This window comes from Microcaecilia unicolor, chromosome 10 (assembly GCF_901765095.1).
Source record: "Microcaecilia unicolor chromosome 10, aMicUni1.1, whole genome shotgun sequence".
NCBI lineage: Eukaryota > Metazoa > Chordata > Amphibia > Gymnophiona > Siphonopidae > Microcaecilia > Microcaecilia unicolor.
Window position 1 is genome coordinate 36202767 of NC_044040.1, and position 27913 is coordinate 36230679.

Below are 27913 nucleotides of genomic sequence, written 5' to 3' on the forward strand. Positions count from 1 at the left end.
CACCTGTAGCAGGTGTTCTCCAAGGACAGCAGGAAACACAATATCAGATACCCTCCCACTTCTCCTAGGTGTTGTATTCTCTAAGCTTTTTTATTCAACTGCTGGTCCCGTACAAATGAGTCGGGTGGGAAGGCACCTATGCATATGTAGTACAAAGCTGCCAGAAGCTTATATTTTTTTTCTAGAACACTTGGTAGTGTCTGTGCCAACGTTTGAGGGATGTCACCCAAAAGTGGAAATGTGTATCCTGCTGTTCTTGGAGATCACCTGCTACAGGTGAGTTTTCACTTTCTCTGTGGTGTGCAGCCAATGCACTAATTCCTGTAACATGCACCTTACCAGCAGTTTTGATGTACCTATTGTTCCTCTCAGACTTTGGGCCTTCAAACCATCTTGGTCCACCTCCATCTTTTGGCTATTGCAGCATGTCATGACCACATGGGAAAACCCCGTATCCTTTCATCCAATTGCAGTCTGCCCTCTGAGGGGCCTCGTCAACACAAGACCACCTCTCCAACTGCTGCACCCTCAGTATGACTTCAGTCTTGTTCTTGCCAAACTGCTTGAACCTCCATTTGAACCTTTGAGTCAAGCATCTCACCTAAAAAGCTGTGTTCCTAGTAGCTATCGCATTAGCACACAGTTAAGTGAACTACAGACCCCAGTACACTATCCTCCATTCACATAGTTTTTTCCCAGTTGAGTAGTCTGCTGAACACGTCCCAAATGCCTTCCCAAAATTGTTTGATTTCCACATCAACCAGTCCATTGGCATACCAGTACTTTTTTCCAAATCACACTTGGGCCCAGCAGAACAAACGCTGCACATCCTGGTCTACAGAAGAGCTCTCCTTTATTATTTCAGATTCACAGGATTTGCAAAAATGCTGCACATCCTGGACTACAGAAGAGCTCTTCTTTATTATTTCAAAGACACACAGGATTTGCGAAAATGCTCACAACTCTCTATCTCCTTCACCGGGAGAATGCCAGTGGCTGTGTGTTTATTTCAGACCTGATTCCTGTCAACCACCTTGTAGCGGCCTAGCATAGGTTCCAAAAGTCAGTGTCCTTGTATCTGTGATATAAATTATCAGCATATAAGTGAAATTTCAAACAATATAACTAAATTGAGTTTTTTTCTGTCTTATTAATATACTGTAGTTCTTGCTTTTATTTATACTGTATTATTTTTAAGATACATGGAGGGGCATAATCGAATGCCTATCTCCATGGGCGTCTATGTCCGAAAACGGGTACGTGAAGAGGAGGGACAGACCGTATTTTCGAAAAAAATGGACATCTTTGTTTTGTTTCAAAAATATGGTTTGCACGGACCAAATGCCATGGATTTGTTTGTTTCTGAGCTGGGTGTTTTTTTTTTTTTTTTGCGATAATAGAAACTAAAACCAGCCAGCTCAAAAACGTCCTAATCCGAGCCATTTGGTCGTGGGAGGGGCCAGGATTTGTAGTACACTGGCCCCCCTGACATGCCAGGACACCAACTGGGCACCCTAGAGGTCAGTGCGGTGGACTTCCGAAACAGCTGCCACATGCATAGCTCCCTTAACACGGGTGCTGAGCCCCCAACCCCCTCCCCCAAACCCACTACCCACAAATGTACAACACTACCATAGCTCTTAGGGGTGAAGGGGGCACCTACATGTCGGTACAGTGGGTTTTGGAGGCCTCCCATTTATCAGCACAAGTGTTACAAGTAGGGGGGATGGGCCTGGGTCCGCCTGCCTGAAGTGCACTGCGGTACCCACTAAAAGTGCTCCAGGCCTCTAGGACTTGTTGCTGCTGTAGAACCTTGGCATACTAGTTGACTCCTGAAGACTAATGTCTCCGAAAATGTCCTTTATTGGAATAAGCACGTTTACTCACAGTTAACTGCAGATCAGAGGTTGTGCCCCACTGGCAAAGAGTCTCCCTGGTACTGAGGTTAGTAGTAGGTCAGAGCTGGCAGAATGCTGTACAATGCCCACTTTCAGTAACGTGGGTAACACATGAAAGGGAGCTAAAACTGGCTTACAAAAATGGCCACTACCTCATGGACTATCGGAAACAAAACAGGGCACACTCTGACCCAGTAAGCAGAGGGAAAAGCACCATGGGAGTAGAGCCTACCAACTACCAACATCGTGAGCATTTAACACAAGCTAGTGGAATCACGGAGCCCAATACCCTACACCCACCACAATGCATTGCTGATGTGACTCTGCAGTGCGCATAACAGAAAAGGTGTCACACTCACCCGAGAGCCACATCAGAACCAGGGAAAGGCTGTCACAGGATAGAACATATTCTGCTGTCATGGAGGTGGGTACGGCATTTGAGGCTGGCATACAGGCTGGCAAAAAAAGTTTGTAAAGTGGGTTTTTTTTGGTGGGAGGGAGTTAGTGACCACTGGGGTGTCAGGGGAGGTGATCCCCCATTCCCTCTGGTGGTCATCTGGTCAGTTGGGGCACTTTTTTGGGACTTGGACCTGAAAACAAAGGGTCCAAATAAAGCGGACCAAATTCTCGTCCAAAACGCCCTTCTTGTTTCGATTATCAGCTAAAGATGCCCATCTCTCCTTGGCCGATAACCACGCCCCAGTCCCGCCTTCACCACACCTCCGACATGCCCCGTCCACTTTGTTCGTTCCTGCGACGGAGTGCAGTTGAAGACGACCAAAATCGGCTTTCGATTATACCGATTTGGGTCAAAATATGGGCGTCTTTCTCTTTCGAAAATAAGCTGGATAGTAACATAGTAAATGACGGCAGATAAAGACCTGTACAGTCCATCCAGTCTGTCCAACAAGATAAACTTATTTTACATGTTAACGTATCTTGTTAAGGATGTAAAAAGAATTGAAGCAGTGCAAAGAAAAGCTACGAGAATGGTATGGGATTTGCGTTACAAGTCATATGAGGAGAGACTTGCTGAACTAAACATGTATACTCTGGAGGAAAGGAGAAACAGGGGTGATATGATACAGACGTTCAAATATTTGAAAGGTATTAATCCGCAAACGAACCTTTTCCGGAGATGGGAAGTTGGTAGAACGGGAGGACATGAAATGAGATTGAAGGGGGGCAGACTCAAGAAAAATGTCAGGAAGTATTTTTTCACGGAGAGAGTAGTGGATGCTTGGAATGCCCTCCCACGGGAGGTGGTGGTGGTGGATAAAGTGGCAGACTGGCTCACAACATATCAATTAGTATTAAATCCAGATAAGACTATAACATCTTGGATAGTAGGACAGGGCACATGTCCAGCAGTGGTACCTATGCTATTTGGCAAGAATATCCCTACAGTTAAATCTTTTAGATACCTTGGGGTTATAATTGATTCTGCTCTGACTTTCGAGGAACAAATATCTGATGTAGTGAAAAAATCTTTTTTCCATCTTAGGAGACTTCGGTCAGTTAGGAATTCAATTAGTAAGGATTCCCTTAAAACGTTGACATCTGCTTATATTACCTCACGCTTAGACTACTGTAATATCATATATTCAGGGATCACCCAAGCTAGCTTGAAGCGATTACAAAGAATACAGAATACTGCAGCACGTATGATTTGTAGGGCCCGGAGGGATGACAGAGTAACACCTTTGCTACATCAACTGCATTGGCTTCCAGTTGAAGCAAGAGTTAAGTTTAAAGCCTTAGTCTTGACCCATAAGGCCTTTTATACACTAAATCCTGACTACCTGTCAAATCTAACTATTCCTTACACTGCCACACGAACCCTTAGATCCCTGACAGATAACAGGTTAGTGATTCCTCCTCTTGCTAGGGCTAGATGGGAATCTACACGGAATTCGGCTTTTTTCTATCTGTCTCCCTCTCTTTGGAATGGCCTTCCAAAAGAGATCAGACTTGAGAAATCTTACTTTCATTTTCGGAAACTTTTGAAAACCTTCTACTTTATCGAGTATGTAGATCAGAATTTAGAATAATGGAAGAAAGGTTATAAATGGGCATCTGTAATATATACTAAGTCAAAACTGTATTATCTGTCTGTGTAGATTATATTATGTATTTAATTTTGTATCTGCAGTGTTCTCCTGTGTATTAATCATGAGTTATATTGTTTTCATCTTATGTAGCTAGTTTGTTGGGTTTGCTGTGCTTTCCTGTAATGATTGGAGTTCTAATGTTTGTCCAATTTGTACTTATTGTACTGCTCTTATTTTTTTTTTTTTTTATAAATTGTAAACCGTTCTGTCTTGCAGTAGCAATAAGATACGGTATATAAATTGATGTAAATAAAATAAATAAATAAATAAAACGGTAACGGAATTCAAACATGCGTGGGATAAGCATAAAGGAATCCTGTGCAGAAGGAATGGATCTTCAGGAGCTTAGTCAAGATCGGGAGGCGGGGCTGGTGGTTGGGAGGCGGGGATAGTGCTGGGCAGATTTATACGGTCTGTGCCAGAGCTGGTGGTGGGAAGCAGGACTGGTGGTTGGGAGGCAGGGATAGTGCTGGGCAGACTTATACGGTCTGTGCCAGAGCCAGTGGTGGGAGGCAGGGATAGTGCTGGGCATACTTATACGGTCTGTGCCCTGAAGAGCACAGGTATAAATCAAAGTAGGGTATGCACAAAAAGTAGCACATATGAGTTATCTTGTTGGGCAGACTGGATGGACCGTGCAGGTCTTTTTCTGCCGTCATCTACTATGTTACGTGGTATGCGATACTTTATATGTATACCCGAGTTTGATTTGTCCTTGCCATTCTCAGGGCACAGACGAGGGCAAAGACCATAGAAGTCTGCCTAGCACTCTTGTACTAAAAGTTCTGAAGCTAATGTGGAAGCCTGTTAAAATTTACACTTGAGCCCCACATATCTATTCAGTCACGATCAAGGCGTAGACTGTAGAAGTCTGCCCAGCACTGGTTTTGCTTCCCAATTACCAGCGTGGCCACCCAATCTCCGCTAAGATTCCTTGGATCCATTCCTTCTAAAAAGGATTCATTTGTGTTTATCCCACTCATGTTTGAATTCCATTACCGTTTTCATCTCCACCACCTCCCGCGGGAGGGCATTCCATGTATCCACCACCCTCTCTGTGAAAAAATATTTCCTGATATTACTCCTGAGTTTCCCCCCTTCAACCTCAATTCATGTCCTCTAGTTCTACCGCCTTCCCATCTCTGGAAAAGGTTTGTTTGCGGAGATTGCGAACCACTTTGATTTTTTCCTGAAAGGCGGTACATCGTTTGAAATAAAGTATCTCAAACTGGATTATTCACTGCACTGACTTCTGTTACAGTCGTATCAACATGCCCTCTTTGGGCAAAATCAGATACCACCACCAAAAGGCCAAGACTGGTGCAGTTGCCAACCTCCACGATATTTGACTGTTTGACATTTACAAAGCAGCATCTTGATCTTCTGTCCACCAGATATTACTGTCTCATCTTCCTCCCTCTGAGACAACACCTTTGGGCAGGCAGTACTTATTTATTTATTTATTTATTTAATCATGACACATACCCCACTTTAGCTCGAAATAGACTCAAGTTCAATGTGGTTTACAAACAATAAAGTGAATATAACACAAATTACAATAACTTTAAGAAGCAAATTAATACATATTCAGTAAGTAACCGGGACTTTAGACTATCTCAAGGACAAATAATTAAGGGTGGATAGGTGTGAACATAATTAGGTAGTACTAGATGGAAAATGAGATTAAGAAAAGGGTGTGGGTAAAATTCAAATACAGTTATTTGTATTCAGAAAGGCCAGACTGAAGAAAAGTGTTTTTAGAAGACTTTTAAAATTTAGGTAATCATCTGTAAACTTGATTGATTTAGGAAGAGAATTCCAAATTTTGGTGTCTTGATAGGAGAAATTAGCCGAGTGAATTGTTTTATATATCTCATTCTTACAGATAGGGAAACGTAAGACAAGATATTCTCTAGATGATGAAACAGTATTATGAAGGGGTAATTCAGTAAGATTATTCATATATGATGGGGCTTGACCAAACAGGATTTGGTGAAGGAAAACACATAATTTGAAAGATATTTGATCTCTTATTGGTAACCAGTGTAGCTCATATAAAAGAGGAGTGGCTTTGGCGAAGCGAGGAGATCTACATATAAGACTAGCCAGTAGCATTTTGAGCTGTTTGTAATTTTTTGAGAAGACCACCTTTAAGACCGCAATAGATAGAATTGTAATAGTCGAATTTTGGGGGGGACAAGGGATTGAACCAAAGTACGAAAGACAGATTTAGAGAAAAATGGCCTCAGTTTCTTTAGCTTCCAAAGTGAGTGAAAGACACTCTAGGTCAACTTAGAGACTTGGTTTTCAGGTTGAGGAAACAATCTATTGTGATTCCTAGGATTTTCATTGATGACTCAAGGGAATTGGTTTTGTTCTTCATAGTAAAGTTACTAAGATTCATAGGATGATGAGAGTTATAATTAGAAACTTAGTTTTATCCGTGTTAAGTTTTAGTTTGAAATTAGAAGCCCATGATTCCATAAGTATTATCCCTAGACTAAATATGTGAGTTATGCCGAGTAATTCCTTAGAGAATGGGATATAAATGGTGACATCATCAGCATATATGTATGTCGAAAGACCATGTTTTTCTAAAAGATGACCAAGAGGTATCATCATAATGTTAAACAAGATGGAGGAAAGAGGGGAACCCTGAGGGACCCCACAGCCAGGAGACCAAGTGGAAGAAAGTACACCTGATTGTTTGACTTGATACGACCAAGATCTTAAGAAACCAGAAAACCATTTCAGGACAACTCTACAGATTCCACAATAGTTAAGAATATTTATAAGAATATTATGATCAACAGTATCAAAGGCACTGGATAGATCTAATTGAAGTATCAAAGTTTTGTTGCCAAAACTTAATTCTCTTCTATTCTCAAAGTTAGCTAAGAGGGTGGTAAGCACAGTTTCTGTACTGTAAGAGGGCCTAAAACCAGATTGTGAACTATGCAAAATGGCATGAAGCTGAAGGTACTCCATAAGGTGGCGCATGACAAGTCCTTCCATTACTTTAACAAGAAGACGAATTGAAGCTACTGTCTTTAGTTGGAAACTAAACTTAGACTAGTTTGGGTATTTTTAGGTATGGGAATCAAAATAATATTGTCATTGTCAGAGTGAAAGAAACCTTGAGATGACATTAAAGTATGATTCAAGTGCAAATGATGTAAGAACAAATCAGGAGCTGACTTGAGGAGATAAGTAGGGCATATATCAAGCAGACAATGTGAATTTGTGTATTTGCATAATGGATGATTGACCTGATCAGTAGTGATTGGATGAAAAACAGACCACATTCTATCTCCTTGAGAATGAGGCAGTAAAGGATCATGTAAATAGAGGATATAGTCTATAGATGAAGAGGTATTGTAAAGTTCTAGTCTGCTTTTAGCTATTTTCTGTTTAAAATAAGTAGCCAAATGGTCGGCTGTAGGTGTGGGATTGGTTGAATTGGTTATTAGTTGAATGTCCAATAAGCTATTAACTAATGAGTAAAGTTTCCTCAGGTTGATTACTGTATCACCAATGAATATGGAATAGTAGGAGGTTTTCACTTTGGAGATCATACCTTTGTAGATTTTCAATCGTTTTTTTCCAAGCGATCCATTGTTCAGTGGATTTGTCCTTAGCCCAAATTCTCTCCTGTCTCCTGCATTTACGTTTCATTTGTAAAAGATCCTCATTGAACCAAGGAAATAATCTTTTCGGATGAGATTTGACAGTCAACAGGTGCAGTAACATCAAGGACTACTTTACAAGTGTCATTCCATTGCTGATTGAAATTCAGGGAAGGGTTTGAGGTAAGTAAAGCACTGAATGACTCACTGGACCAGAATTTTAAAAGATCAATTTTACCTCTAGTTTTAAAAGAATGTAACAAATTTTAGGATTTGAAATGACAATTTCTTTCCAGTGTAATTTAAAAAAGAGGCTACTGTGATCTAACCAAGGTATTGGAGTCCAATGAAAATCTGAGATGAAAAAAGTGGTTGGGTCTGTAAATTTCGTTTCTAATATATCTGATTGATTACCTTTAACATGAGAGGACGTTCCTTTGAAAAGTGAGAATTAATGAGAAAAGAAATTAAACAATATAGAAGGACTCTTAGCATTCTTTAAAGAATACTTTTAAACAAGAACTCAATATCTGTGCGAAAGCAAATATGTGATGAGCATTATGAAAACAAAATAAAAGAGGCAGTTGTGATTTTATTATTCAGCTAGAATAATAAAGGGTGAGAATAAAGAGAAATAACAATGAGAGGCCTCCAAATGCCGACAAAGCACTGCACAAAGGGAATCACTAAGGGACGTGCCCCTTAGGCACGCCCTTCGACGCGATGCCTCAGAGGTGGGCTGGTTACTATGGCCATCTCCTGCTGACAGCAGCCTCTCTCGCTATGGAAGCAGGAATGACAGGAAACAGCTGTGAGTTCAGTCAGTGAAACTGCAACAATTTTAAAGCCCTAGAGAGTGTGCAGGGAAGAAGCGAATCCGAATTGCTCTGTTCAAATTTCACAGCACAGAGAAATAAGTTCTAAGTCGTGCCCAGCACCAATTACCCGTAACCTCTTCCGAGTCACCTCCTTGAACCATATGTGTGCAGTCCTCAGTTACACAGTTGCCCATCAGTGTGGCTTCATTCCCCTGCCCTGTTGATGAAGAAAGCAGAGTTGCTTAACTGTAATGGAGTTCTCTGTAGACGGCGGGGGAATACTACTACTACTTATCATTTCTGGAATACAGACGCACTCCCTCACCCGCCTTCCCCTCCACATGTCGTGACAGGTAAGACAGTGTGAGGAGAACAGTGGATATGGGCTTGAGTTAGAACAAAACTGTCCATGCATTCTCAGGGGGCAAAGGCTTCCCTAAGCTCTGGGAGCCATGAGGATGATGTCGCTCTCTATCAGTGTGTTTGCTTTCCCCTGCTGTCTGGAGAACCTCCATTACAGGTAAGCAGCTCCTCTTTCTGTGCTGGAGTTTTCTTAAATACAAACTCTTAGAATAGAAATTTTATATTAATAGTGATAGCATTGATTCATATGGGCTGTGAGTGTCAGGCAGAGGTGGAGGTAAATAGTTACCATGGATAGAGGAGCTTCCCTGTTTTTTCAAATAAATTATCTAGTGTAAATATTTTGTAGTGAAGGTGGGTTTGTCATTTGTTAAACGGTTTGTACTCAAGGGAGTTGATAAAGTGAAATTATACATTAACAGCACTAGATGGCATAAGACTGTGTATACTGTACTTTTAAAATTTTAGAAGTGTTCATAGTGCAGAGAAATGAATAGCTTATCTGGTGACAGTATGTGCTTATATATTTTCTATAGAGAGAGAGAGAAAGATATATAGATATAGCTATATAATCTTTAAAAAAATGTGCATCACCTATTCATTCATTAGAAAAAGATTAGAAAGATTTTGTAAGTGTGCTCCCTTACTTCCCAGGGGCGGGTACATTTTTTCAGCTCATAGGCCCATTTGCAGAAACTTCTTTGGCCCTAACTGAGCCAGAGATGGCAAAAATGTTTTTGGAATCCTGGGAGGAGGAGATATCTTTTGGTCCTGATTGAGGTCTTTGTGGAGGGAGGTGGTGGTGCTGGGATTTGGAAGGAAAATGAGAGGTTTGGGGGAGGATGAAGAGAAGTAGATGAGAAAGTGAGAGGACTGTAATGCAGGAGCACAGATGACAAAAGAGAGAATGTGATAGGGCGGTGGGAAATGAGAACTGAAGGTGGGAGAGAAAAGGAGAAAGACGAAAAGGATTAGGATATGGAACTAGAGCAGGAAAAAGAAGACTGCTTTCTCTTGGGGTGAGAGAAGGAAGGAATGAGAGGAGAAAGAGTTCGAGGTCTGCACCAGGCTGGGGTTTATACTCGCCAAGAAAGAAATACATTCATGCTCCCACTATATAAATATGATTAGAGAAGGACAGAAGGTGACAGTCACAGTGAATGCATTTCATACTTGGAGGAATTTTAAAATTCCTGGATAGCAGTATGTATGTGTACGTTATTTTTATTTATGAGTACGTCACCAAATTCTAATGTAGAATTCAAGGAGGCATGTTAGAATTTTATTATGGATAATTTTCTTGAAATTCTAATTCATGAATTTGACTGCTTTTTGTCATTCTAGCTATGATTTTACACCAATGGATTCTTCTGCAGTATATGTTTTAAGTAGTATGGCTCGTCAGCGGCGTGCCTCCTTATCAGGTGGAGGAGCAAGCAGTCCTGAGCTGGAGAAAACAGAATACAATAAAGACTGTGTATCTGTGAGCTCATCACAACTTCCTTCTAATACTTTGTGTAGTAAAGCTGTAAAAAGTCACAGCTCAGGGACTTCCAACACTGTAAGTGCCACATCTCCCAGCAAGTGCAAAAGACCAATGAATGCATTCATGCTTTTTGCCAAAAAATACAGAGTTGAGTACACTCAGATGTACCCAGGAAAGGATAACAGGTAACAAATTTAACTTCCTAATGTAAGTGCATGTCAGAAAATGAGTATGGAATGTTTCATTTGCTCGTTTTTTTTAGAATATAGTAAAGTTAAACTGTGTAGTGGATATAATTTCTTTTTCAGTATTAGGTAGGTAACAAAACACTGGGAAATCTTGAGTTAGATCATTTTTTTGAACAATATGTACAAAATCTCTCAAATTCTAAATACATGACACTCAAAATTGGGCACCCAAATTTGCACTTTTTCTCAATTTGTGCATGCAATTTAATTGCATAATGAGACAATTAGTGCTGATAATTGGGTGCTAACAATTCTCCAAGGACAAGCAGGCCACACTATTCCCACATGTGGGTGATGTCATCTGACGGAGCCCCCATGCGAACGCTGATTCGCCCTGCACTAGAGAAAGTTCTAGCAGTGTCCCACTGCACATGTGCTGATGCCTTCCTGTATGACGCTTGAGCGCAGGTCTCCCAGTCTCTTTTTTTTTCTGCTGCGAAGCTGAGAGGATGCATTTCCATAGTCTTCTCACACGAGTGCCTTCCCTTTTTTTTTAATTGTTCAAGATACTTTCGATACTTCCCAGTCACAGGAGGTATCTCAGATTTCGAGTGGGGAAATGCCACTTTCAGTATCACATTCTGCTATTTGGCGGTAGTTGTATCATATCTATGCAACCTGGGAGTGTATGTGTTTCCTTACCTGAACAATTGGCTGGTCAAGAACACATCCCACAAGGGGGCAATCGAGACAATGCAGTTGGCTATTCAGATGCTACTGGGGTTTGTCATAAATTATTCCAAGTCCCATCTCCATCCTGTACGACAATTGGAGTACATAGGAGCCCTGCTAGACACAGCACAGGCTCGGGCCTTCCTTCCTCTAGCAAGAGCAGATACTTTGGTAGTGCTTGCCTTGCAGGTCCACAGCAGCCAGCAGGTTTCAGCTCAGCAAATGTTGAGAAAGATGGGCCACATGGCCTCCATAGTGTCGCTGCTATGGCATGGCTCCATTTGAGAGTGACCCAGTGGACCTTAGCCTCCCAGTGGTCTTAAGCCATGGCGAACCTTACTGATGTCTTGTGCGTCCCGCCGGTTTTGGCTCATGCCCTTCTCGGGTGGACGATCTGGTCCACTTTGACGCTGGGCCTTTCATTCCAAATTCCACTTCATCAAAAGGTGTTGACAACAGATGCACCCAACCTAGGTTGGGGAGCTCATGTGGATTGACTCCAAACCACATTATCCAAATTCAGACAGACAACCAGGTAGCGATGGTTTATGTCAACAAGCAGGGGGTACAGGATCCTATCCCTTATGTCAGGAATAGGTAGATATGTGGCAATGGGCTCTCCTTCACGGGATGAGCCTCTCTGCTGTTTAACTTCCTGGCAAGAACAATTGCCTTGTGGACAGACTCAGGAGAATATTGCAACCACACAAGTGGTCTCTCAACATGGGCATAGAGTACATAAGTACATAAGCACTGCCACGTTGGGAAAAGACCAAAGGTCCATCAAGCCCAGCACTCTGTCTCCGACAGCGGCCAATCCAGGCCCCAAGAACCTGGCAAAAACCCAAAATTTAAATTTAGCCTGAAAGATTTTCCGAGAGTGGGGCACCCCCTTGATGGATCTTTTTGCCACTCATCTCAAAAACAAGGTCCCTCAATTCTTCTCCAGGCTGAGATGGTGTCAGACTAGCGTTAGATGCCTTTCTCCTACATTAGGGAGGAGGACTTCTGTATGCATATCCTCCCTCCTATAGCTCTGATAGAGAAGACCTTGCTGAAACTCAGACAAGACCGAGGCACCATGATAATGATTGCTCTTCATTGGCTGCAACAGATATGGTTCCCTCTTCTTCTGGAGTTGTCTTCAGAAAGATCCATGATTAGACCCTCATCACACAGAATGAGGGGTCCCTTCTGCATCCCAACCTCCAATTTCTGGCCCTTGTGGCTTGGATGTTAAGAACATAGAACTCGAATACCTTGAATTGCCTGAGGGTGTCTCCCATATCTTGCGGGCTTCCAGGAAAAACTCTACTAAGAGGTGTTACTCTTTAAATGGCGAAGGTTTGCCAACTGGTGTGAGGGCAAGGCCTACACAAAAACTGCTTGAGTACCTCCTGTACCTCTCTGAGTCTGGTTTGAAAACCAACTTTATAAGGGTTCATGGATCTCAACATAGACTTTATCCAGCTGATGAAAACTCGTTTTGAGCCTCTGGATACTTGCCATCTGAAGTTTTTGACCTGGAAAGTTGTATTTCTGGTGGCGGTCACTTCAGCTCGCAGAATCAGTGAGCTCCAAGCCTTAGTAGCTCACCCACCGTATATTAAATTTTATCACAACAGAGTAGTCTTCTGCATGCACCCCAAGTTCCTTCCTAAGGTCATGTCGGAGTTCAGTCTTAGCCAATTTTTATTCCAACATTTTTTTTTCAGACATCATGCTCATCCTTGTGAAAGTGTACTATAGACTGCAAGCGAGCCTTAGCCTTCTATCTGGAGCAGACTTAAGTCCTTAGACAGTCCACCCAGCTTTTCTTTTCTTTTGACCCCAGCAGGTTGGTGGCCATTGGCAAATGCACACTTTCAAATTAGATAGCAGACTACATCTCCTTTGCTTATGCCCAAGTAGGGCTGACTCTTGAGGGACATGTCATTGCTTACAATGTTAGAGCCATGGCTGCGTTGGTTGCCCACCTGAGATCAGCCTCCATAGAGGAGATTTGCAAGGCTGCAATGTGATCTTCAGTCCACACATTCACATCCCACTACTTTTTGAATCAGGACACCCAGTGTGACAGTTGGTTTGGACAGGCAGTTCTGCAGAATTTGTTTGGTGTCTAGAATCCAACTCCACTCTCCTCTGCCCTGTTTTATTCTGTTCAACATTTCGAGACTCCATTATCTTAGCTTTCTTGTTTTCAGTGAGTCTGGTAGCTAGGGTTTCCCATATGTGGGAATAACGTGGCCTGCTTGTCCTCGGAGAAAGCAAAGATACTTACCTGTAGCTGTTGTTCGCTGTGGACAGCAGGCTTTTTATTCTCACTTCCCCTAGGAGTTGTTTTTGGTTGTACTGTTAATGCTTTTCACCTGATTTGGGGGACCCGTGCTCAAGCGTCGGGCGGGGAGGCACCAGCGCGTGCATGGTGGTACATTGCTAGAACTCTCTAGTGCTAGCAAATGATCCGCACTGGGGCTCCGTCGGATGACGTCACCCATATGTGAGAATAAGTGTGCTCTGTCCTTGGAGAACACTCAACTACAGGTAAATATCTTTGCTTTATTGGTGCTAATTGGCAATAATTTGAATTTACGCACACATCTTTATAGCGACTATACTATAAAGATTACACACGGATCTGAAAAGGGGACATGGCCATGGTAGGGTTGGGGTAGGTCACTGGAGTTCGCGCTTAGTGTTACTGAATAAGGCAGACCTGTGCCTAATTTAGGCTTAAGGATTTATACCAGGTTTCAGTTGGGCTTGGATCCCTTTGCCCAACCACTATTTTTTTTTTGTTACATTTGTACCCCGCGCTTTCCCACTCATGGCAGGCTCAATGCGACATACATATACAGGTACTTATTTGTACCTGGGGCAATGGAGGGTTAAGTGACTTGCCCAGAGTCACAAGGAGCTGCCTGTGCCTGAAGTGGCAATCGAACTGAGTTCCCTAGGACCAGAGTTCACCACCCTAACCACTAGGCCACTCCTCCACTCTATAAACAGCACTCAGCTTGGAGCACCATTTATAGAATAGCGCTTTGCGCTCATTTATTTTGGCACCATATACAGAGTCTAGCCCAATATGTGTATCTAAAGCTTTTTGTGAACTTTCCAAAGGAAGAAATCTAGGCTTGTGAGACTGTCATGTGTATGTCCATAATAAATTTTCCGGTCAATATTTAGCTGGTGGCTGTGAATGTTAAAAAAAAACCAACTTGCCACCACTGGCTAATTTAGACCTGGATATTATGCCAGGCCACGTCCAGGCACTGGCATTAAATATATAGGTCTGCAACAGCACCCGAAGTGATGCAGGTGTGGTTGATATTCACTTCCATACCTGCATACCTAACCAGGCAAAGTTGGGACTTGCAGGGAACATTGTATATATTGGAGGGTTACAGCTAGTCGCATTAAATTCATAAACTGCCACTGTGCCTGAAGGCTAGAGTGAAGCTGGTGTCATGCCAGGTGTTAAAAAGAGCTTTCAAGTGTGATCCAAGAAACTACAAACTACCATTAGGACCAGACAAAATAGTATTGGTTATTGTTATGAGTATCATTACTGTGCATAGAGATTGACACTACTTAATGGAGAAGAGCCAGCAAAAAGAAGCCATGTTACTAATCTATTAAGAATTCTTTGAAGGTGTAACTAAGCATGTGGATGGGGATGGGTGGATTACAGTGTATGGTTTGATTTTCAGAAAGCATTTGATAAAATTTCTCCTGATAGACTCCTGAGGAAATTAAAAAGTCATGGACAGGAGGCAGTGCTGTGTTATGGATTAGTAAGTTGGTAAAGAACAGGAAACTAAACATTTAATTCTACTTTGTTTTCCCAGTAGAGAGAGGTGAATAGTGGAAGTCCCTAAGGATCTATACTGGGACCATTATTTAGCATTGATAAATGATGTGGAAAAGATAGTAGTTCATGAGACAATGGAACCTTTTGTCACCTGCAAATTAAAGCAGTATTCAAATAGCATAAGTACATAAGTATTGCCATACTGGCACAAACCGAAGGTCTATGAAGCCCAGCATCCTGTTTCCAACAGTGGCCAATTCAATCTGCAGCCCCCCATTACCTCTCTACCCTCCTCTCCCTGTATGTTCCCACCCGTAACCTCCGCTCTCAGGACAAATCACTCCTATCTGTACCCTTCTCCACCACCGCTAACTCCAGACTCCGCCCCTTCTGCCTCGCATCACCTTATGCCTGGAACAGACTTCCCGAGCCCATACGTCATCCCTGCCCATTTTCAAGTCCTTACTCAAAACCCATCTCTTCTCCCTTGCTTTTGGCGCCTAACCACCTTCCCCATTCATGATACCTACACTGACTACATAGTTCGTAACCTTTAGATTGTAAGCTCTCCTGAGCAGGGACTGTCCTTCCCCTTGTTTAAACTTGTACAGCGCTGCGTAACCCTAGCAGCGCTATAGAAATGCTAAGTAGTAGTAGTAGTAGGTCACAAGTACCTGGCAAGATCCCAAAACATTTATACTTGAATCCCCACCATCCCCTTCAACAGTGTCCCTAGATCCCCATTTTTGTGGACCTCACACATTGGTTCAAACAGTCAAGAGCCAGCCATCACCATATGTGCCATTTGAAAAATTGCGGCCTATCCCAGAGTTGGAAAAAAATATATGATTCATGGCAGCTCCCTGGGAAGCTCACAGCAGCTTCCATGGTCCTCATCCTGAAGTCACAACCTGTACGGGATGGAGTAGCCTAACTTCCTGTTGTGGTAGGCCGCTTCAGATTCTGATGGCAGGATCAATGGGACATGAGTGCAATCAATGGCACCCAGCACATTGGGAAAGCCGCCTATGCTGACGAATTGCACCTTTAACTCCAGCAATTCTGCCTCGCACTGCGGGAAGTGGATATAGTTCTTGTAATGTCTAGTTATGGCATTCCAAACCACCTTTAGATGCTTTGAAAATGTGGATTGCTCCACACCACAGCAAGCTCCCAACCACGTGCTGGAAAGAACTTGTAGCCGGGAACTGCAGTGTGCACAGTAGTTTAACCATCCCAGGGACAGCATGTGATTGTTTGGTGCAGGACTCAATATCAAATTTTATCTTCTCATAAAGCTCAAATATAACCTCCCTATTCAGGCAGTACATGTCAACGACTTCCATATTATGCATCCCCTCCAACGAGACCCGTGTGCGGTATGCACGCTGCCGGAATACATGCTGCCGAGGCAGGGGCCTCAACACCTGGGGTTTTTCTCTCCCCCCCCCCCCCCCGGGTCTCTATCCTGTACTCCAACCTGCACTTCTGCATGCACACGATAGCAGGCAAGCACTATTGAGAGACCTCTATCACACATCTCTAAAGAAAAGTAGACAAAAGCACTCAAAACTACCGAAAAACTGTTCAGAGCACGCCTGGAAGAAGAAGCAGGCAATAAACTGTCTTCTTGTTCTTCCGGAACTACTTCTGGCTTACATGGGAAGGAGAGAAAGGAGGTAATTTACACATATATAACTTTTTTGTTCTGATGCGACCTGCTTGACAATAACGCCAGCCAGGACCTGGTGTTATTTTGCGACATTTTCTGTCTGACGCTGTTCAACACCTCTGTTCATTGTGGCGCTATGTTTTGATCATCTAGGAGAAATAGGAAATGGCCTCATTTACATGAGATTGACTACATTTACATGCTATCTACGCAAGTCCCTGGCGTGCTTGCTATTTACAGCGGTAACCCCGCTGATCATCCCACGTTGGCTCATCGGTGATCTTGGACAAGTCACTTAACTCTCCATCGCCTCAGGTAAAAACTTAAGGCCCTTTTTACTAAAGCTTAGCATGTGCTAATGGTGATTAGCTTGCGCCAAGTGCCACATGACCCAGTGCACAACATTTAGCATGCACCAATTCTGTTAGTGTGCTAAGCTTTAGTAAAACGCCCCCCCCCCCCCCCCTTAGATGGTAAGCCCTCCAGGGACAGGGAAAATAATTAGTATATCTGAATATAATGCCTTGAGCTATTACTACTGAAAAGTTGTGACGTAAATCTAAATAATAAAACATTTAACATCAGCATCTCTGGAAAGCATCTACAAGGCAGCACCATGATCCTTTACACACTGACACTGTTGTATTACCTGGACCAGGCATCCAGGAAAGACTGCTTTTTGTCAAACTGTATTAATTGCCCAAGTTCTCAAAAAAAAAGAGGTGTATATGTGTGTATTTGGAAAGAAGAGGTTAGGTTACTCTTAGTACTGCTAACCACTATGGATCACATATTTGAAGCAGTTCTCTACAAGGCAGCTCAGTGTTTTCAAAAAATAATTTTATGTTATCTAAAACAATTTTTAATGGGGAAGACCCACTTGTATGCCTGATTCATCTTGCTTGTCTGTGGAGAAAGCAAAGTTGTTTACCTATAACTGAGTTTCTGTCTTTGCAGCAGGATAATTCAGGCATAATCTTGCCCACCTCCTTGAGTTCTGATTCTAAGCTACATATGAATTGGAACGGCAATATGTGGTAATCTCAACAGGTTCTCAAAAGTGTTCCAACCACATCTGCGCTCTCGGAAAGCTGTGTCTCGGTACCAGATGACATCACCTATTTTTGTGTTTGATTTATCCTGCTGTTCAAGGACAACCCCTGTTACTGCTAAGCAACTTTGCTATCCCTATACGTGTTCTTTCATCAGCAGATACCTTTTATTAGCTAGTGTACAAGATTTTCCAGGTCTGACTAGGGATACCAAAGAAAGAAAGAAAGAGAGGAAAGGTTCCTGCACCAGCAAAGTAGTTCTGCAGGCACATATCTATTTCTTTGTTTTCTACTTAAATGTTTGCTTAAGTGTGGTGATGAAAGGTATATATTTACAGAGCCCTCTCAGTTAAAATTGTTCCTTGACTTTAGGAGAGAGCCATTGCCAGGGGGATGAACATCACATTGAACAGGGTAGGTGATAGCGGGGAGCCTTGCGGCACTCTGCAGTCAGCTTTCCAGTGAGATGACAGAGTGGAGGTGGCTTGTACTTGGTAGGATCTGGATGTAAGAAAACCTCTAAGCCAGGCTAATACATTTCCACTTGCACCGAAGTAATCGAGGAGCCACAGAAGTATATCATGGTGAACCATATCAAAGGCGCTGGACATGTCGAACTGCAAGAGTAAAATGCTCGTCCCCTCAACTATCTCCCGCTTGAAGTTAGATAGGAGAGTGACAAGCACAGTCTCAGTACTGTGGAGCGGTCGAAATCCCGATTGTGAGGCATGCAGAACATTAAATTTGTCCAGGTGATCATTGAGTTGTTTATTCACCAGGCGCTCCATAAGTTTGACGAAAAGGGGAATGGAGGCAATTGGCCAGTAGTTGGACAAATCGCTACTTAGTTTCTTAGCGTCTTTAGGCACCGGGGTCAGCAAGATGTTACCATGGCTTGCTGGGAACTTGCCTTCACCGGAGTGGAGGAGTGGCCTAGTGGTTAGGGTGGTGGACTTTGGTCCTGGGGAACTGAGGAACTGAGTTTGATTCCCAGCACAGGCAGCTCCTTGTGACTCTGGGCAAGTCACTTAACCCTCCATTGCCCACCGCATTGAGCCTGCCATGAGTGGGAAAGCACGGGGTACAAATGTAACAAAAATAAAATAAATATGGTTTAGGTACAGGGTCAGGTCATCAAGGAAGCAGATAGTTGTGCATACATCCAGCCTGCAGTACTTCCAAACAAATCGGCGAAGCTCCCTCTTGACAGAATCAACTGAGAGAGTGGAAAATCTGGAGAGTAAATGGTCCGCTGGTTGCTCATCAGGCCCCGAATCCAAGCCTGCAATAAAGTCACCAATGTTGGAATTGTTTTGCGGCAGGGCGCTCTGCAGCTTCTTGAGTTTGTCCTGGAAAAATTTTGCTAAATCGGCAGCAGGTGGGGTACCACCTCCCGCAGAGGTAAGTACCGCAGTATCCATTAGCTTGTTTACAAAGAAGAAGAGTTTCTTGGCATCTTTGAAATCTGGGCCAATTTTTTTCTTGAAGTAATTCTTTTTTGCCAGCATAGTTGTACGTTCTGTGAGACTGCTTCCACATAGATAAATGCTGAGTGTCCTGGTACTTTCGCCAGGCTCTTTCATGCCTTCTGGTAATTGCTTTGAGCATTCTGAGGTGATCATTGAACCACGGGGCAGCTACTTTCCTCTTTATGCAACACTCCTTGAGCGGCGCAGTGGCATCTAGGGTAGTTCTACAATGGTTATCCCAATTGTGCAAAAAGCTGCCAGGATCTACCGGGCCGGACCAGTCCGACTCATATATAGACTGCCAGAATGCCGCAGGGTCGACATACCCTCTCGTTGTGTACGATGTTGGGGAATGCAGTCGGTGTGGCCCTTTTAGCTGCCACAGAATTGAGCAGGTGAGCTTGAAGTGGTCAGACCAAGGGACGGCTGTCCACAGAGCTTTGGCTATGCAAAGATTGTAGCGGTTAGCCGACTTAAAAGAAAAGAGGTCTAAAGTGTGTCCTCTGGAGTGGGTAGCCTGAGTATTCCAGTAGGTAAAGTTCCAAGAGCGGAGGAAGGCCAAACAGTCACGCGTGTGTGAAGAGGAGGAATCTTCAAGGTGTAGATATACAACTTACTTTGGATTATCTAATCTTCTGCAAATTAGTTAAAACTTTTCTATTTAGTAAAGTGCTATAAGATTAAAAACATGTGTTTACTATCTGTTAATTCCTAGAGATGTTCTAGCTCTTTTTATTGTGATCTGTTTATATTTATTAATATTCTTAATATACTGCCACTTCTACAAGATGATTGCAGCGGTTCACATTAAAATAAAATAACATTAAAACAGAAAGGAACTCCATAATTTGATAAGACAGAATCATTCACACAAGAACATACAAACCAACATGTAAACTAGTGAGGTAATCAAATTTGCCGATGACACAAAGTTATTCAAAGTAATCAAATCGCAGGAAGATTGTGAAAAACTACGAGAGGACCTTACGAGACTGGGAGACTGGGCATCTAAATGGCAGATGATGTTTAATGTGAACAAGTGCAAAGTGATGCATGTGGGAAAGAGGAACCCAAACTATAACTACGTCATGCAAGGTTCAGTGTTGGGAGTCACGGACCAAGAAAGGGATCTAGGTGTCATCGTTGATGATACGTTGAAAACTTCTGCTCAGTGTGCTGCTGCGGCGGCTAGGAAAGCAAATAGAATGTTGGGTATCATTAGGAAAGGGATTGAAAACCAAAATGAGGATATTATTCTGCCATTGTATCACTCCATGGCGCGACCGCACCTTGAGTATTGTGTTCAATTCTGGTCGCCACACCTCAAAAAAGCCATTGGAAAAGGTGCAGAGAAGGGCGACAAAGATGATACAGGGGATGGGACGACGTCCCTATCAGGATAGGCTGAAGAGGCTGGGGCTCTTCAGCCTGGAGAAAAGGCGGCTGAGGGTAGATATGATAGAGGTCTATAAGATAATGAGTAGAATGGAACGGGTCGATGTGGTGTGTCTGTTTACGCTTTCCAAAAATACTAGGACAAGGGGGCATGTGTTGAAGCTGCAGTGTGGTAAATTTAAAATGAATTGGAGGAAAGTTTTCTTCACTCAAAGCGTAGTTAAACTCTGGAATTCGCTGCCGGAAAAGGTGGTTAAGGCGGTTAACTTAGCAGACTTCAAAAAAGGGTTGGACGGCTTCCTGGAGGAAAAAGCCATAGAATGTTATTGAATGGACGAGGGAATAATGCAGTATTTGTAGGTTGGGCAGGACAAATTACTTGTTCTTTTGGCCGCTGTCGGTGACAGGGTGCTGGGCTCGATGGACCCTTGGTCTGTCCCAGCATGGCGATGCTTATGTACTTATGTACTTAAACTCAACGGCCCAACTGAGCAAGCAACGGATGGCCGATACTCGGCACTAAGGTGCTGGGGGTGAAAAACCAAACGCAAGAGTAAAAAGGTGGGTTTTCAGAAGAACTTTAAAGGGTGAGAAAGACAGTTCAGAGCGTAGAACAGTAAGGAGGTTATTCCAAAGTTTTGGTGCCATTAAGTAGAATGCAGTGTGATGAGTAGATTCATAGTGGACCTGTTTTGGCGATGGTAGAACCAGACAATGGGAATCAAGCAATCGAAGAGCACATGAGGGTCTATAAGCAATAACGAGGGAAGAAAGATAGGGTGGGGAACCGCAGTGAAGAGTTTTGTGAGTGAGACAAAGGATTTTGAACCAGGGTCGAAATTTGATTGGAAGCCAGTGACGAGATGACAAGAGGGACGTGATAGACCTGTGAGCTTTATAAAGAAGATGAGTGGCAGCATTCTGCAGTGTCTGTAGTCAGCAAAGTTGTAAGGAGGGAAGCCCAGCATAAACCACATTTGCATAGTCAAGATGAGAAAACACAAAAGCATGAATCAGGGTGTGTAAGTCAGAGAACTCGAGAAATTTAGAAATAGAATGGAGATGCTTTAGAGAGAAAAAAAAACACACTATAGAACAGAAGAGACTTGAGGGAAAAAAAGAGAGAGCTGAGGCAAAGAAAATACTACGGTATTTAAATGAATCAACAATGGCTACCGGAGAACTGAAAAGCACTGGGACTAGTGAGGGAGTAGAAAAAATACCCAAGATCCAACAAGTGACAGTCTTTGTGGTATTCAATACCAGGCAATTATCAGAAAGCCAGCCAGAAACAGCAGTGAGACAGGATTGCAGACCACTAAGGTCTGGGCGAGAAGGAAATGTAGGAAAAAGTAAAAGAATGTTGCCTGCATAAATGAAGAATTTTATATTGAAACTCTGGATTAAAGTAGCGAGTGGGCTAAGGAAAATATTGAAAAGCGGTGGAGAAAGTATAGAACCTTGAGGAACCCCACAGAAAATCTGCAGACGTAGAGGGATTCTTGACAGCTGTGAAGGAGTGAGAAGTAAGAAATGAAATAAACCATGAGAGAACCTAACCCGAAAGCCCTAGAGAAGCAAGACAAGAGAAGAGTATGGTCGACAAGATCAAAGGCCAAAGTTAGATCAAATGAGTCTAGAAGAGTGACATCACAGGCATCTAAAATACAATGAAGTTCACTCAAAAGTGTTGCTATGGTAGTTTTGTACTATGGGAATTATGGAAACCTGTTTTATGTGGATGAAGAATAGACAGATCACTGATCCTGGAAATCAGTTGATTGAAAACAACATGTCCAGTAAGTTTGGAAAGGATTTATAAATTAGAAACAGGATAATAGCTTTCTTGAACAGAGGGGTCCAGAGGTTTTTTAAGTAGCGGACAGTCAACCTCCATTGATGAACAGGCCCTAAAGAAAGAGTTTGGGAAACCAAATGCAAGGCCAGGAATATTTTAGCCAACTAGAAGGCAGTGGATTCAAAGATCTAGTAGTAAGCTGCATAAATTATACCATAGTAGTGAACTGAGTTAGGGAGGGAAAAAAAAAGTCAAAAGTGGCACATGCTAAAGGATTAGAGGATTGATTATAAATAGATGAAACTGTAGAAGTATCTGTAGAAGGGGAAGACAGCAGAGGAAGAGTGTTTTTGAGGCAAGAAACCTTGGTGGAGAAGTATGAGGCTAGAACACCAGCAGCAGGACATGTTGAAGGGAAAGTAGAGAAGGGACAGAATGAGAACCTAGACACTACCTGGAACAATTTTCTAGTGGGACAATGTGAATTTGAAATTATTTTGGATAGATAATATTTTTTGTCTTGTTAAGCTGTTGATGGTAGAATTTACTTATAGACTGAAATGAGTGAAGACAAAGTATAGCATAGTCCTTCTGCCAAAGACGCTCAGCCCTTCGAACTTGTAGATGAAGGAGACGAAGTCCTTGATGAAACCAGGAATGAGTTGGATGTTGAGAGGACACAGGTGATGTAGTTGGAACTTGGGGGAATGGAGCTGCAAGAACAGAGTTCCAGCTGGAGGCTATATAGCGAGCGAGAGGAAATAGCGGGGAAGTGTGTAAAGAGAGGAGGAACTGTCTTAGGATCCCTATAGGCAAAATAAGTTTGAAGAGAGGAAGCAGGTAAGGAAGGATCAGCCTGAGACAAGTTACAAAATAGGAGAGTACAAAGAATAACAGATGATTTGACCAACATAATGGTGAAGAAGAAAGAGATGAAATAGAGGAAATGTTTAGTTGTTAAAGGTGGGGAAAAGGGAGATATTTAGAAGCAGAGGCAGTTTTAAAGTTTTTAAAACAAGTTATCTAGTGATATGTTCTATTTATCCTCCTGTACCTTCAAAGGAGGCCTCTGCTGAAGTCATCAGACCTTTTGATTAAACTCCTTAAAACCCTGCATTTCCTCAGGCTACTGGATAATAGGTGTCTCAGTCACAGAAGCCCCCTACAAATATAAAGTCAATGGGCCTAGTTAGGATCAAAATACTCTTGAATGACTTAAATACATGTGCTGCTGTGTCAGTTTGTAATATAGTTTCTACAAATGAGGCACGGTGCAAGATAATTTAGGCCATATGACAATACAGATCTGATCTCTTGCCACACGTTTTGTGTGGGTAAACCTTGTTTCATGGTATTGTCTGTAAGAGATTTTTTCCTTTTTTTGCAGGTTAGTATAATAATTATTCCAGGTCTGTGAATTTTATTTGTTCATGGTTTGTTGAGTGCCCCCCAAAAATAGACCCACCTTTGAGACACATAGCGGCATATTTTCAAAGCGCTTAGACTTATGAAGTTCCATAGTAACCCATAGAACTTTGTAAGTCTAAGTGTTTTGAAAATGAGCCCTATGGTAATACACAGGTTGAATTAGCACAAGTTTGAAATTTTTGCAGCAGCATCACTCCAGTGGCATACTAATGGCAGGCAGGTGGGAATGATCTGCCCTGGCTGCAGGCAATAAGGGGGTGCATTATAGGCACCTGGTATAAGAGGCTTGAGAAGGCCAATAACAGCCACATCCTGCCACCTTCCCTACCTCCCTCCCGCTGCCACTCCCACTGCCAGCCAAGGTATTAATTTTAATGCGGGAGAAGGACTGAGAGGAAATCTTTTGTTGGTTGAAGGGAGGTGTTAAGAAAAAATGAGCCGCTGTGGGTGTCAAATACTCTAGGTGCGCCATTGCACCAGTTGGCAAGATATTAAGTTTAACCGCTGACCATTCGCATGTAGGTTGATCTGGAATCACCATTGTGATTGTGATGCGGCACAGGCAGCTCCTTGTGACTCTGGGCAAGTCACTTAACCCTCCATTGCCTGCCGCATTGAGCCTGCCATGAGTGGGAAAGCGCTGGGTACAAATGTAACAAAAAAATAAAAAAAATTGTAAAGTGCTGCTGCATATATCCAGTACTGCTATGAAAATAATTTATTATTAGAATAAGGAATGAAATTGGTTTAGAAAGTAAGTATGCTGGGAGGGGACTGATAGGAGCCTTAGACCATTGTAAAGTTGAGGAAGAGAGAGGGAGTCTGAGATATGTATGGGAGAGGGTAGATGGGAAAGAGACTACTACTCCCTGGTTCCTCAGGGTTCCCTTAGCACCCCCCCCCCCCCCCAAAAACAAATATGTATCGTTGAAACATTAAAAGCAGTCTGAATCCTCTTTGCACTACTATGCAAGGTAGGGATGTTTACTTCAGGGGGAATTATACACAGAAAGGGGGTCAAGGTTCATGCAGTTTAGCCTGGCCTTGTGGTTTTTACAGATGACCTGGGTTTAATTAATAACTTGTAATATATTTATGTAAATATATTTGTGAACAGTGCAAATTTTTATCCTCATTTTTAGAGATGAGTGTTTCTTTTGAGTAAACTTTTAGTTGACCATCCTTATTTGTATATCTTTCATAAACATTCATAACTGAGTAACCTTTAAAAGGGACTGGAGAATACTAGCTCCTGGATATTGTAAGGACTGGAGGAGAAAAGTACATTTTCTGTGCTTTTCAACATATGGACTTCGAGAAATAATTATTGAAAAGAGGGTTATGGGCACAATAACTCCAGAAATCCCCATTGCTTTTGATGGGTAAACTGGTAGAAGCTAATAAAACTGATCAAATGCATTCCAAAAGCCATCCCTACAATGGAAGAGAGTAAGTACCTTTTGAAAGACTCCTGAGGAAATTAGAGAGTCATAGGATAGGAAGTAATGTCCTATTGTGGATTAAGAACTGGTTCAAAGATAGAAAACAGAGAGTAGGGTTAAATGGTCAGTATTCCCAATGGAGAAGCATAGATAGTGAGATTCCCCAGGGGTCTGTGCTGGGACCCCTGCTTTTTAACAGAGCTGCCAAGGGGGTCCCGATTTTTGAGAGGGAGATTTGAGTACATGCCCCAACCATGCTCACCCTGCCTTGGCTCCGCCCACTCTGCCTCATATCACCTTTTTCTTTTGATGTAGGCCTAGGGAAAAAAAAAGATTTTAAATGGTCCCAGGTTTCAACCCAATTCATGTTTGATATAAATAAGTAAATAAATAGATACTCTGAATGTTGAAAACCTGATTCTCATAACATGATGTCTGTTTTAGAGGCCCTTTATCTTGAGCAAAAAAAATAGTCTGCACAAATATAACAGTACTAGGGTGTCTCTATGATTAGACCCTTCAAATGACACACTGATTACACTTAACAAATTACTACTCTACCTAATAAAAGTTATTCCTTTATTTTACTTCCTCTGTTTCAAAATGGCACAAGGCAGCATGTTTGAAAATGTAAGTGAGATAAATAAAAAAAAATGCTACCAATAATAAAGAATGACAGCGTGGATGCAGCAGCTCATAGGTTACCATTTGCTTACTTTGTTTTGAAGGAGAAGCAGAGACTAACCTATTGGCTTCAACTTTTCATCTCGTCTCCCTCCATGATGCAGCCTCTGCAGCAGCCACAAAAAAAAAAGGCAAACGCAGGGCCGCAGCAGCCTTCAGGCATGCGCTGTTGGCTGTGCTGGTCCTGTGCCCCCGCTGACGTCAACTTCAAGTTCTGGGGACAGAGGACTAACCGCGCCAAAAAAAAAAAAAGCAGATGTAGGGCTACAGCAGGCTTCAGGCATGCACTGTCGGCTCTGCTGATCCTGTGCCCCCCCTGCAACCCCACTCTGGTCTCTCTCTCCAGCTGCCTCCTTCCCCCGAGATTTGGCATCATGTTCCTTTCCTCCCTCCCTCCTCCCCTGTGGTCCTGTAAACGTTACCTTGTTTGCCAGCAACATGAACAGCAGGCTTCTTTCAGCCAGCCTCCTGGGTCTTCCCTCTGCTGTGTCTCACCCACAAGAAATTGCATCAGAGGAGGCAAGCAAGGTAACATTTACAGAACTACGGGAGATGGGGGAAGGAGAGAGGAGAACGAGTCATGGTGGACTGGGGGTGGTGGTGCAGAGAGACGGGGAGAAACGCTAGACTGAGGAAGAGAGGCCGGACCCATGGGGAGGTGGGGAAGAGAAAGCTTAACCTTTGGACCAGGTGGAAGCACTAGCGGTTATATCAGAGATTGGGCTTTTGTAGTAGTAACTTTATTGCCAGCACCCTGAGCTAGTGTCTCACCTGGTCCAGTAGTTAAGCTGGGCCTGCCGGCACTTGAGAAGTACAGTCTGCGTATGCAACTCAGGGTACCAATACAGTTTTTTTTGTGGTCAGACCTGTGCACAGTATATAGCTGCTGCTACCACAGACCCGAGTGTTGTGTACTCTTAGTAAGCAAATAAGCTGAGCACAAGAAATATGCACTATTTGGTTACTGCATTGGGGAGCAAAATGTTAGTGTTATGCTTGTTCTAGGAAGTGTACTAAGTATTGGCCTACAGACCTAACACAAGCTTACTGCATTGCCAACTTAGTTGTTTGTTTCAGTATCACAGTGACCCAGTTGAACAGCACAGGATTGAATTTTCATCATTTCTCAGATATGACTGGCAGACCTAAATTTATATCTACTTTAAAAGCCTACAGTGTAATAACGGGGGGGGGGGGGGGGGGGGGGGGGGGGGGGTTGAGCAAGATGCTATGTGACTGTTTCCCCCAGTGATTAATGTAGTATACCCCGTGATTTAATTTGGTTGAGGCTTACATTTATAAGCATAACTATGACATCTTGAATTTGCCAGAAATAGTTTTGTAGAGAATGCTAGCTTAGTCCTGCAGTTTCTCATATATAAGAGAAGCAAGGACTTTATTGGTACCAGTGCCCCATAAAGCAGTTTCTTCATTCACTTTTCTATTATGATAGTCATTTAGAAAATACACATCAAGAAATCAGAAGGCTGGTGAAAGAAAACTTCCAGTCTTTAACATCTCTGTAAATATTTATTCTGCAGAGCCATCAGTGTGATACTTGGTGACAGATGGAAGAAAATGAAGAATGAAGAGAGGAGGATGTATACTTTAGAAGCTAAGGCACTAGCTGAAGAACAAAAACGTTTAAATCCTGACTGTTGGAAAAGGAAAAGGACAAATTCAGTATGTTTTACAACTACAAGAATTTTAAATAGCCCCTGTGATCTCTTTTGGCAGTGGAAGTGGTGGGGTAGAGTATGATTTCACTGTCTCCATTTCTGTCATCTTGAAGACAAAATGGCTCCAGGTTTTCTCTATCTTCATAAATCTCTCCATTTGGCAACCACATAGTGAGTCTGATATTCAAACTAAATTTATGATCCTAAATGTATGCCCTTGTCTTCAGCCAAATTTAGGAGCATAAGTTTTCAGTTCTA

General features: G+C 42.6%; 1 protein-coding gene across 3 annotated transcripts in view; it reads left to right on the forward strand.

Moving 5' to 3' along the window:
• HBP1 (HMG-box transcription factor 1) overlaps nucleotides 1-27913 on the forward strand; it is a 72759-nt gene that overhangs the window by 42203 nt on the left and 2643 nt on the right. For all 3 annotated transcript variants that reach the window (XM_030216304.1, XM_030216305.1, XM_030216306.1), the window contains exons 9-10: nucleotides 10161-10487; nucleotides 27518-27659. In XM_030216304.1, coding sequence (XP_030072164.1) covers nucleotides 10161-10487; nucleotides 27518-27659 — 469 coding nt within the window. The remainder of the gene's footprint in view (nucleotides 1-10160; nucleotides 10488-27517; nucleotides 27660-27913) is intronic.